Here is a 12639-nt window from a genome sequence, read left to right as displayed (position 1 = left end):
CTCTCCACAATACATTTCTAATGGCATGTGGAACAACTCCATCAAGAAAGATTCAAACTTCCCTTGTGGAACACTTGGACAGTCTATCCTTATGATTTGTCACTTTCAAAGCAAGTGACAAATTGTTCCGAGCCATCGCGGGACCAACTTCATCGAACCGCCATCAGGCTTGGTTCACTCTTGGCTAAGCTCTATGAATACGATGATAATCAATGGGAAAATACCATAGAAACTTGGATCTATTTTATGTTTTTATTATATTCATTTTGCTAAAAAGAAAGAGTGGTTGTAGAAACAGGAAGAATAAGGGACCATTCTTAGAACTATATTAGGGTAGGGAGAATTTATTGCATAATTGACTTGTTGCAAGTTGTAGCTAGGTAGTTGTGATTCAATTAAATAAGAGCCAAACACATAATTAGTTAGTTCACAATATTTTTAAGTCCTTAAATAGTAATATCACCCGACCTTATCTACTAGTAATGATTATTAAATACAAACTTAATAGCTGAATGCGATTGGAATGCTGTGCTATTTAGATAAACATATTATACTGTTCATCTTAGGTACAAAAAAAGCACAATACGGTGCAACATAGTGTACAAATTATACTGGAGATAGAATCTCTAATAGCTACTGGTTCAGTTATATTTCATAATTTTAACTGTAATTATAGAAATATTTTAAATTATACTTAACCAAAAAAACAAAAAATAGGGGTAAAACCCAAAACTAAATCTTGGCTTGAGTTCTTACAGGCTTTGTGTGTGTGAGCACTCTTGAATTTTTTTTGCAAATGATCTAAAAATAAACTCCAATAACTTATATGCTCCGAAAATTATTCATTGTGATCAACTCTGCCTTATCATTTTCGTGATCTTATTAACAACAATTAATTTTAAAAATAATTGTAGTGTGTTTAGTTATTTTCAATGAGATGATATCCTTCTCATTTCCCTTAAAAATGTCCTTCAAAATATATACTTTTCAGTATAAAATATGTCCGCTGCATTTTGTAGGCCAATAAAATCACACACTCCAACCTCATACTTGGGCCCAGGCCCATTAGCATAGATAGATCATAAATGCATATTATCATAATCAGAATGTTACAAACATATCGTTTTATTGTTCTATTTTATTTACGTAGCACTATTGGGCGTCAAATAAAACGACACCACACTATAGGCAGCAAAACGGTGTTGTAATAGTACCAAATTAAAATATCATTTGGGGGTGTTCGGTTTGCAAGATTGTATCCGAGTTTAAATTTGTAGTGTGTTTGGTTCATGAGATTCAACCCCACAACTCAATCTTAGATGAATAATCATGAGATAATTAGTCATAGCTAACCCCTATGACTAAAATAATCTCACAACTCAATCCTAGATTGTATCTTGGTATTATTTTATCTTGGAAACCGAACACCACCTTGTTGTACTATCTTACATCTAGCTCTCTCATTTTCTTCCTTCCATCTCATTCTTTCTTAATATAAATTCTATTCCAACTAATGAATTTATTAAATTTTGTATGATACGACATCATTTTGCTATCTAAAATATGACATCATTTTGGTTACGTCACACAAGTACGTCATCAAACTATGTTCATGTCAAAACTCTTGCTAGATTGGAGAATTAGAACAAATCAATAGTTCGACGATTTAGATGCAGATTTTAAAGATGGTATACAAAAGTTGAATTAGGCGAAAAGTATAGAAATTTGAAGGCAAAATACCCTAATATTATCAATTCATTGAACATGTGCAAGCAAGGCAACCATAATATTAGACAACTTTCAGTAAAACAATTACCACCTAAAAGAACTGGAAAAGGCATTCTTTTTGGCTCAACACAAATATATCATAGTAGAGCAATATATATTATACAGACAGATTATGGAATAAGTAAATATGATAATGGAGTTACCGTTGGCCATTTTGAAGTTGAATATTGGAAATGAACAAATGTTCGAGGGTTTCCCCGTGCTAGGCGATCAGATTGTAGTCAGCCATCAGACTATAATCTCAGCAAGACTGGCAATGGAATATTCTGAGGGGCAATGGAATTTGGAAGATCGACATAAATACATGTATTTATGTCTCAACCTTCAGGCTTCCACTTTATACTGCATCCGACACTGGTGATAAAGAAATTTCAGTCATGTAACAGAATATCATCTGAAAACAACAAGAGAAATAACAAATGGCAGATTGAATAGAAACAGTACCTAGGCTTCTGAATAGGCGATACGGGTTGTCCACTTAACACACTGTCTATCGCTAAGCTCAAGTCCCTACATTACGCATCACTTATAATTTGTTAGGAACACATGAACAAGCCCGAGTACATGACTTTGTCTCATTGTTATATTTCTAAAATTTTACAAGTGCAGACGTAACCTTCCAGTTACGCGCATATTATTACTCGGCCGGGAATCATCAAACTGACCATGATATACTAACTCAAATGGCCTACGACCATCCTGTCAGATCATAACCATTCAATAGTTAAGCTCTCGTGACCAGGAAACGGTTAAGTGTTCTGAGCAGATGAGTTCAGAGAGCCAGTGTTCACTGATCTACTAACAACCTTTTTAAACAAGAAAAACTCCGGTGTACAAACAGCTCCAAAGCTTCTTGCGACATCTTGGGACTGCAAATTCATGTAGAGCTAATTCAATCAATTGTGTTTTGTGTAAAGCAACATCTTCAAATTGTCATCTTGGGAATACTAGACAGCAACTATAATAGGAATTCTCCAACATCAAATGCTTGCCTCATCATAAAGATAGGGAAAAGGATACTTAAATATCTTAGCATCCTCAGCCATAAAATCTGGTCCATCCTGTGAGGAATAGGTTAAAGCTGGAGGAATCATTCAACGGCTTCAACACTGCTCAATTTGAAGATACAAGGTCATCTGAACCTGTGGATGAGTAGTAACAGAGTTTGAAGAAATTGCAACAACCGCAAGTCCTTTCTGCCCCATACACAATGCACACATCAATAACGATCAACAACTTCTCCTATTAAAAACACTAACAGTAACAGAAATAACCGATATAATAACTTTACCTTCATATAGAAGTTTGAGAGTTTTACAATATCATGCTTCAAGTGTTTGACAAAAGGGCAATGGTTGCAGATGAACATTACCTGCAAATATCACAATGTTTAAATCCAAAAATTAAGTTTCCAAATTCCAATTGCTTTAAAACTAAACACTACCAGCAATGCGGGGTAAGAGTCAAAGTCATCCATCTTCCACACTTTTCCAGTAAGAGGTTCCGGAAGCTAAAACTCAAACACAACGAATGCAAAATTCAGATTTAAACAGAACTCATTTTCTCTCAATTTCCAGAAATTCTATGTTTACCTCGAATTCCGGTGCTCTGAATCCAAGAGAAACCCCTTCGGACTCGACCCTGGCAGCTCGAATCACGAGTTTTCTCGAGGGGAGCACCGCGGTCCTGCACGGCAGGGGATTCAAGCCCCCGATCGAGTAGCATTTCGAAGATGAAGTAGACGAAGAGAGATATTTCGTCGCAGGAAACGAGCTATCGACGGAGAGAAGCCGCCGACAGACGGCGGCTGATGATGCGGCAACCGTTGGAACACCCGCCATAGTCGCTGAAAATTCTGGTTTACAATTTTTCTTCTTCTACCTCCTTTGCTTATCTGAAACAAGGGTATATTTGTCATTTCATATTTTGAAATGAGCTTAGTTATTTAATCAAAACCTGGGCCGAGGGGCCTACTTTCAAATGTGAGCGTTTGTTTCTAACAACTTACAAACTCACAAATATATTTGGATCTTCTTTATTTAAAAAATATTCTATACATAATTCTACGTTATTGATTTTATTAGTGTGCATATATGTTGCATTGTTATGATTGCAATCACATAAATACTACTCCCTCCATCCAGAACCAATATACAACAAAAATTCAAGTCGATTGATCGACTTTTCAATAAAATAAAAAATCGGAGTCCTTCTTGACCTAAAAATAATGAGTAAATTACAAAAATAGTCTCTAAACTAAGAGTTTATTTCATCAGTAGTCTCTGGACTTTAAAAATATCTCAAGTAGTCTCTGAACTTCATCGGTGGCACTTTTATACTTTTTAGGACAATTTCTCTCGAAAATGCCCCGAAAAGTGAGATAGGACATTTTTGTCCATTCATAATTTCACATTTTCAATATGATATTATTTCATGCACTGTGTGCGATATTATTTTATAGTATTAATCTGATATTATTTCGAAACTATCTTCTTCTTCCCTCTGCCCTCTTCCACTTTGTTTCTTTTCTTTCTCCGTCTCCACCACCTTCATCTTCGTACCTGTCATCGTCAAATCCCAACCCGATGTCGCAACAATCTGGCACTCCCAATGTTGTAATTCACTCAAAAATAAAATGTAATATTTGGATAACCAATGTATCAAAATTGAAAGTTTGTTCTAAATCTTAGCATCGATAGAAAATTGCGGTATTATATAGTACTACTTAGTGTACTAAGTTTAATGAACTCACCAACTATTTTAGAATAAGATGATCGAAGTGGTTTTTGGGTTCATGAATTCAAATAAGTAAATAACAAGTTGCATCACAAAATGTATATATTAAAAAGTTATGTACTGTATAGCCTGAATAACCAACGTGGTCTCCGACTTCCTGTAAACAGTAGCATTAGTAATTTTATTATGTTCAGTTGGTTTAATAAACTACCTAGAAATAGTTTTGTATGTTTACTTACAGCTAATACTAACATAGGAAATTGAAACTGAAACAAAAAAAAATAGTGGAACAAAAAAAAAATATAAAGAGAGGATCTCAAAAACTATAAGGCCATCCGCAGCGCTGTCACTTATCCGTCCCTTAACCGTCTCTTAAATTACTATTCATGGCCCCACTGTACTTTTTTACTCCATCTCTTAACTAAGGGACGGAACCTGCAACCATCCGTCCCTTAACCGTCCCTTAAATTACTATTCATTCAATTTCATTTTTTATTTTTATTTCCAACCAAATTCAATTAAAAAACACACTTCATTAAAAATAAAATAAAATTACAACATAAAATAAAAATACAACTTAAAATTCAAAAAAAAAAAACACTTAATTAAAATCCTAAAAAATAAAAATGACATAATTTAAAATACAATTTTAAAGAAAATAAAAAAAACTACTCCGCTGGCGAATCATCCCCCAAAGACGGTGGAGGTGCACTGAAGCCGTGAGGAGGCGGAATGCCAAGTTGTGCTGCCATAAACGCAATTCCGTTAAGATAGGCTTGGTATTGGGGAGGCGTCATGCGGGAAGTGTCCGCCATTGTGGCGGTCATGTACATGGACATAAGGGAGTTCGAGGGTCCCCCCAAGCCTGCCTGGCTTGATTCGGCTCGGCCCCTCCTCCCTCTAGCCGCCTTCGCCACATTTCTCCCTTGCGGTCGACGGCGCCCACAGGAGGACCCCCCGACAACGTCTGCCAGGGCCTCAACCTCCTGCGAGGCAAACTCTTGTGGGGCGCTGCCCGAACCGCCCTCACTAGACGAGTATTGGCCACCCGTCGTGTGCTTTGTGCGCTTCGAGGTCGAGCCCGAGCTGGACCGGACACCGCCGGCCCACCTTTCCTCGTCTTTGACGACTTCCCAAACATCGACATATTTGAATCGTTTGCCGGTGTCGTCGAAGTAGACCCCCAAAGCCGAGCTCAGAATGTCGGCTCCCGTGGCTCCACTTTGGTAATGAGCCGCTTCATTCTTGTGGATGGCACAGATTCTTTTGACCTCTTTGTCGACTCGGTCAAAGTGAGCGCGGAGCATCTTATATGTGCAACGGCGGGACCCCTTCGGCTTAATCTCGTGGTAGGCCTCGGTGACCTTTTCCCATAAGCACTTCCGGGGTTGTTGATTCCCGAAGATGGGATTGTACGAGGCGCTGATCCTGGCGTTGTACACCGCCAGCGTTTCTTTGGGGCCGTACGGATGCCGGCCTAGATCCTCATCGTCCGCCTCCGCCTCCGCCCTGGAGACTCCACCGCCTCGGCCTTCTTCCGGAGTGGGATCAACGGAATAATCCTCCCGAATTTGGGATAATCCAAAATGAATTATTGCGTCAGCGTGACGATGCCCACTCGCGGGCCGGCGAGTGGGCGTCACGCATGGCGCTGGAGCGCGCCACGTCGCCTCGGCGCGTGGCGAGACGTCTCGCCATTCGTCACAGCGGGACAAAACGCGGAACGGGCTGGGAACGGGCTGGGGACGAGACGGGGCGCTGCAACGCATCACGCCGCCGTCTCGTCCCTTTGTGACGGAATACGGGCCACCCGCGTGACGCGTTGCGGGTGGCCTAAGATGTCAAATTTCCGATTTAGACGTCATTGTTGCATGACTGATGTACACAGTAGCGGATCTAAGATTTTTAGTTTGGGGGTAAGGAGGTGTATAACAAATAATTACGATATAAATAATAGAATATAATATAAAAAATCAAAACATTAATAAATGTATAATTTTTTTTTCATTTTTATTTGAAGTACGAGTTTTACTGCAAATAATATTACATGCTCAAAAAATAATAGAGTATATTATAAAAATCAAAGCAATAAAAAAATAATAGAGCATAATGTGAGAAATCAAAATAATTAAAGCATAGTAAACAACCTAATATCTAAAAAAGAAAATAGGAGTGCAAATAATTAGTACATAACTAAAAAACTAATTCTATAAAAAAAATATGAGTGCCAATATAAAAAAAATAAGAGCACAAATTAGTACCAAATAATTAATAACTACTCCACTGGATGTACACACTACAACCAACTGAAAGTTACACATTTTTTTTTCTTCTCTTTTTTGCTTATCAAAACAAATACTATATGTTTATAAAATGAAGATTCCAGATTACCATTGCTTGATTAAGTTATCTATTCCAGTTTGTGTATTAATTTTTCTAGCATAATTATTTGGACGTTGTGATGCAATTCAAGTTTGTATGATCTATGCTCTTAGGTCATCGATCGTTTAAACTTAATTTATAAATACTCGATTAAAGATTTTTTATATAATTTTATTAATTATAGCCTCTCTCTCCACAACCCTACATACAGTCCAAAACAAACTATGCAGCTATCAAACGACATTTAAACAACTATTTAAACCAACGGCAGATCCAGGTTTTAATGTTGGAGTGGATTGCAAAAAAAAAAACTTTGCCACATTAAATTTTATACTTCCAGATTATTTCGATTATGTATATATAGTATTTTTTTATCTCCATATTTCTCATTTCCTATGCCTTACGTTAATGATTAAATAATTTCGCCAGATTCTTGCATAACATAGGAGTATTTAATTCGAACCTAAACAGAATCTCTATGTTCACACTTTACACATCTTCACCTGGTCGTGATTAATTTGGACATGTCTGGATTATAGATGATGTTAATTGATATAATTGCAAAATGTCAATTTCTTTTTCTCTAATTTCTTTCTTTTTCCTTTTTGATCAATGCCATTGACATTGTATTTGGCCATATACGATCCAAGCTCGATTCTTAGAAGAATTTAAAGTGCTAATAATTGGCCGAAAATGGGGATTAATTATATATTTTCACAAGTCAATGCATTTAACAAGTAATTCTAGATACTCTTATCCTTAATCAGAGCATCAACTAAATATTAAATTTATTTAATACTATTTGATAATTAGACTGAGAAAAATTAATTGTGATTTAGTATGTCATCACAAGATATCACCCGACGTTCATTAAGTCAGATATATGTGACCAAATATTCGTATTTGAATTAAAATGGATTTAGTTATGTGTATTATTAAACTTGATTAGCCTAGATTAATGATGAATATAAACTTTAAAAAAGTCGAATTTGGAGTTTTCTACGGTAATGGTGTGGAAATTCCCAATAAGTTGAATATTTTTGTTATGATTTATGGATAATTAAGAAGCCGGCATGACATGTGCCCAACTCCCCATCACTGCAGTATTTCGTAATTTAATTTAATTTAATTTACTGCTCATCTCAAAATATTAATATAACCAGACATGTCTAAGGAAGTTATATATGTATGTAATTAATGTTAAGATTCCATAAAGAAGCTGTTTGTGGATGAGCTTTGTGATTCATCCCCCAGTACTTAATTATAACTTATTAATTGTAAACTAATCTTCGGTAAGAAGTATAATAAGTTGTACACTTTTATTGTATGAGCAATAACTAGAAAATGGTAATGTAATGTTGTACTAAACTACTATTACTCCCTCCGTTTCACCCGTCTCATTGAAGATGATCCACTTTCATTTTTGGTTTGTTCCAAATCAAGATGACTCATTACTAAAAATGGAAACACTTTTATCTCTGCTTTATTCCATCTCTCTTACTTTACTCTCTCCACTTAACACACTAAATAAAGCTATCTAAAATCTCGTGCCACCCAAGGAAGGGGTCATCTTTCTTGGGATGGATGGAGTAGTACATTATAAACAACAACTAGAATCTCTACCATAGAGACAATTCAATATTAATTACAATGCTATAAAAAATATTTCAATACTCATAAATTGGATGTTTATAAATGCAAAATCTTATTTGAAAATATCTTCGTATAAGGACGTGTGAGAATCACACTCATTCGTAGTTAGTAAATTATATTAACTCTGTTTGAATGTGAAACACATCCTTAGATGAGGAAATATGAAGGCATTCTCATAAAAAAATCACTTTATCTTTAAATTAAATTTAATAAAATAAATTTCTAAGAAATATATATTAGTATATCGCAATTTTTGTTTAGTCACATGAGAACATTCTCATCATTAAATCACTTTAGCTTTAAATAAATTAAATTAAACAAACAAAATTCAAACTCTAATTAACAATCATGTAAGTATCCAACAGCACTTTTTCCACATAATACAACATTTTATATGTAACCATCCTATCTATCAATGTTTTATTCAAATTCCAACATTTTGGGTTGATTGCAGAGTGTGTACTAATAGTTCGTGTCAAAATATATAAATAAGTAAGTTAATAATTGAAACATTTTAAATCTACAAAATAAGCTAACATCAAACACTAGTCTTGCCTTGCACTAAAAAACTCTTAATCCACACTAACATTCTTCTATTAGTTCTATAAACCTAATAATTATACGTAACCTCATTTTATCAAATAATCTTATAAAGCTCCTCAACATCTATCTTACTAGAATTAACTAAAAAGTGCAAATTATTGATTGATAAATTAAGATAGAATATAGATGGAAAACAAAGATTTTTTTACATTGTGTGAACATTTGTAGATGCGAATGGTTATATAATTAAGACGTACCTAGATAGGAGTGGGAGTGGATAAAAATGAGAAATTCCCGAGGTCAAATTTAGATGTCACAATCAATTCACGTAATGTGTATAGTAGTATTAAACTCCAATATGATTAAACAAAACGCTTAACATTGTAAACAAATCCAATAGAAATATTCTCGAATTCAACGCACTCTTCCTTCTCAGACAGAGAGAGAGAGAGAGAGGAGTTTCTGAGTTGACATAATAAATATCTCCACACTGGAGAGCTTCGATTTCGTCGAAAATGAAGCGAAGGAGAGAGCTGGAGATGGTCACGTCGGAGATCAGGTCCGCCATTGAGGAGCTCTCGCTGCTACCGGTCAACCTCAAAACCGCCGCCTCACCTCCCGATTCTGTTCCGGTTCCGGTTCCGGTTCCTGCCCCGGTTCATGTGCCGGTTCAGATTAATGTCCATATTCCAATCAAGCCGTTTCTCTCTCTCTGCAATTTGCTCGTGCAAGTTCTCGGTCTGTCTCTCTCTCTCTCACACACATACACACAAACACACGTACAATTTACGCGACAGTTTTTTTAATTTTATTTAAGATAGTGTGGATTTATTTGAGAAAGGGGATTATTTTGCAGATAAGATTGGGCCAACAATGGCTGTATTGAGACAAGACATTCGTCAAAACATTGAGGTAAATTAATGAAACACCAAATTAAAGAAAATGATTTTTTTTACTGTTTAAAGTTTAAACTTTAAATTAGTCATGTAGTATTATTGCTCACATTGTGTGTGTGTGTATAGTATACAAAACATACCCCACCAAAAGTCCAAGAAATAGAGACCAAGCCCTTCCCCACATTTTGACATTATATCACATCACCATGATATATTTATATACCAAAATATTCACTTGCCTTGTTGAAAGACATATCAATCCTTAGTTAGGAAATTAAATTGCATGCATTCTACATTTGCCGACGAGGGTATTTTCGTCATTCCCTTGTCACAATTCAGTGGGGCCTACATCATTTTATTTTTTTCATCCAAAACAAGATGGTTGTGGCCAAGCCGAAGGCGTGATTATGATTGTTGTTTTGCTATAGTTGATCTATTTAAAATTAATTCCTTCCTCCATCCCTTAAATTTTACTATCTTACTTTGATCGGGCATAGATTTTAATAAATGTAATAGAAAGTTAGTTAAAAAACTTAGTGAATAGTGGATCTTACTTTTATATATTAATTTTATAATAAAATACAATTGAGAATGAGTTAATGAAATATTGGATCATTTACTACAAATGGTAAAAAGTGAAATGTGATAAATTTTGTAGGGTGGACAAAAATGAAAAAATGTGACAAAATTTAAGGGAAGGAGGGAGTACTAATTTTAGCTTCTAAATTTCAGTTTCACTACTATTAATACTCCATTTCTAGTCCATATTCAAAACCTTCTAATTAGTTTGTATTCATTTTGGCAGAGATTAGAGAAGTTTCATGATTCTGACCCATCAATATATTGGGATGTGGTTGAGATTTTGAAGAAAGAGGTGAATGAAGGCAAAGCAAAAAAAGGACCCACTTGTAGCAAAGCTTTTGTTTGGCTTAACAGGTTTCAACTTTTTTTGAAAAACAAGATAAAATATGTAAGAATAATAACAACAAAATCATAAATTATTAAGATAAAGTTCATGTTCATTTTGCAATCAGGTCCCTAGAATTTGCTCTGGCATTGTTAGAGTTGCTAGTGAAGGATTTTGGGAGAAATATGGAGGAAGCAGTTGAACAATCTTACATCAACACTTTAAAACCATGGCATGGATGGATCTCTTCAGCAGCCTACAAAGTAACATACCATTCCCAAAAATCATATACTCACTTCTATAAATAATGTTACTTACCATCTATGCAGGGGCGGACACGGAATTTTTTTTATATTTTCTTTATTTCCTATTAAAAATTTGAAATGAGAATTTTCGTATGGCTTGTTTTTTGGTCGATAGAGGCTTTTGCCATTTATGGTAATATCATAAGAATAAAAAGGGAAATTCTTTAGTGTGGTAGGGGCTCCTGCCCCTTCAAGGTTTCGTTATTGCTTCTATGAATCAACATTGCATTGGCAACTGTTGAGAATTTTCGGCTTCCATACTATAGGTAGCCCTGAAACTGGTGCCGGATAGCCGGAGTTTCGTGGATGTTCTTAAGGTCAAAGGCGAAGAGGACGACGACATTCTCAAGAAAGACATACAAAACTTGGTCTCTCTGCTCATGCCAGTGCTAGAGCAGAACAAAGAAATTCTAGTAAGCCTCAATGAGTTAATTATGAGTAAATATGTCTAATTTACATTATGTAAACTTTTTTTTATATAGAAACTTACTAAACCAATTTATTTGCTTTGTTTTCGTCAACTGCAGAGAGCTTATGGATTGGATAAGCTGAAATCAACGTGAAGATGAATGTCCAAATTTTGCTGGATGGTGTATGAAATATGATGCCTCTTGTTTTAGGCCAATGTACAGTGGAAATATTGTGTATAATAGTAACCTCTTTTTTCATTTCTCTAGTTTTTAACATATCCCCTGTTTGTTGTACACAAAACTTTGTCATGGGCGTTCTTTTAATTCGTCTCATGAGTGTTTACACATGTTGAGATAGAGAAATAAATTGAGTTGTGTTGCAATTTTCAATGGCTAAGGTTGCTACAACATGGCATTTTTGTACATGTCTATGTTGTCTTTGCCCAAATCGCCAAATGAGCCATGAGTGGATGGGAGAATCATGAAGTGCCACGAGCGCGGCTACTAGGCCAGCATTGCTCGTGATACTTGGCATTGTGACCAAGTGTCTCTTTCTTTCGTCCAAGAAAACGATGTTCTAGTCCTCCCATCACAATTATTATTTGATCAATGGCGGATCCAGAACATAATTTTGGAGATATAGCATATCCATCAAAGGGGAATAGTATATATTTAAAGAGAACGAATAATGGGGAGAGAAGTGTTTTTTCACTTTAATGAATGTTAAAATTGTAGTTTCACAATGTAGAGTTTTAAGAAACAAAACAACCTCCCTTTGAGGTTGTCTTGTAGTTTCTTGAGCAAAAGTTATGCAGAGCCTAAAGAACAATTAGATCCTTCTGACGGCTTGGGCAGCCGCCCAATCATAGAGCCTAACCAGGCATCCTGCCCTTCAGAGCACGAGCGTGTGTCACGTCGCGTCCCAACGGGATTCATGCAGCCCTATGGTCGATATGAGTTGGAAAGTGGTCTCCATATCCACCATGTAGCTTATTCCTCTTTTGAAGGGTATAAGGTGC

At 35.7% G+C, this 12639-nt stretch overlaps 2 protein-coding genes across 2 annotated transcripts; one reads left to right on the top strand and one right to left on the bottom strand.

Annotated features, from left to right (window-relative positions):
• Positions 1-1789: 1789 nt before the first annotated feature.
• Positions 1790-3690, bottom strand: LOC121778246. The gene is made up of 9 exons (XM_042175568.1): positions 3381-3690; positions 3233-3298; positions 3080-3160; positions 2931-2984; positions 2781-2849; positions 2595-2657; positions 2405-2487; positions 2233-2298; positions 1790-2142 (listed from the first exon to the last, which is right to left on the bottom strand). Exons 1-9 carry the CDS (start codon positions 3627-3629, stop codon positions 2106-2108), a joined length of 768 nt encoding a protein of 255 aa, XP_042031502.1. The 5' UTR covers positions 3630-3690; the 3' UTR covers positions 1790-2105.
• A 5784-nt stretch (positions 3691-9474) lies between these two features.
• LOC121778507 (glycolipid transfer protein 3-like) lies at positions 9475-12010 on the top strand. The gene is made up of 6 exons (XM_042175869.1): positions 9475-9840; positions 9959-10014; positions 10804-10934; positions 11033-11168; positions 11477-11623; positions 11738-12010. The coding sequence occupies exons 1-6, from the start codon at positions 9618-9620 to the stop codon at positions 11771-11773; spliced, it is 729 nt and encodes a 242-aa protein (XP_042031803.1). The 5' UTR covers positions 9475-9617; the 3' UTR covers positions 11774-12010.
• Positions 12011-12639: the final 629 nt, after the last annotated feature.

Source organism: Salvia splendens, chromosome 19, assembly GCF_004379255.2.
Source record: "Salvia splendens isolate huo1 chromosome 19, SspV2, whole genome shotgun sequence".
In the NCBI taxonomy this organism is placed as follows: domain Eukaryota; kingdom Viridiplantae; phylum Streptophyta; class Magnoliopsida; order Lamiales; family Lamiaceae; genus Salvia; species Salvia splendens.
The sequence above is the reverse complement of the archived record's forward strand: the minus strand, read 5'-3'. Positions and strand labels throughout refer to the sequence as shown.

Coding starts and splice junctions, on each gene's coding strand:
- LOC121778246 (XM_042175568.1), bottom strand. CDS start 3,629: ATGGCGGGTGTTCCAACGGTTGCCGCATCATCAGCCGCCGTCTGTCGG. Junction 2,850..2,930: donor CTGTTACTACTCATCCACAG/GTTCAGATGACC, acceptor TATTCCTCACAG/GATGGACCAGATTTTATGGC. Junction 2,143..2,232: donor TCGCCTATTCAGAAGCCTAG/GTACTGTTTCTA, acceptor CTTTATCACCAG/TGTCGGATGCAGTATAAAGT.
- LOC121778507 (XM_042175869.1), top strand. CDS start 9,618: ATGAAGCGAAGGAGAGAGCTGGAGATGGTCACGTCGGAGATCAGGTCC. Junction 9,841..9,958: donor TTTGCTCGTGCAAGTTCTCG/GTCTGTCTCTCT, acceptor ATTATTTTGCAG/ATAAGATTGGGCCAACAATG. Junction 11,169..11,476: donor TCTCTTCAGCAGCCTACAAA/GTAACATACCAT, acceptor TCCATACTATAG/GTAGCCCTGAAACTGGTGCC.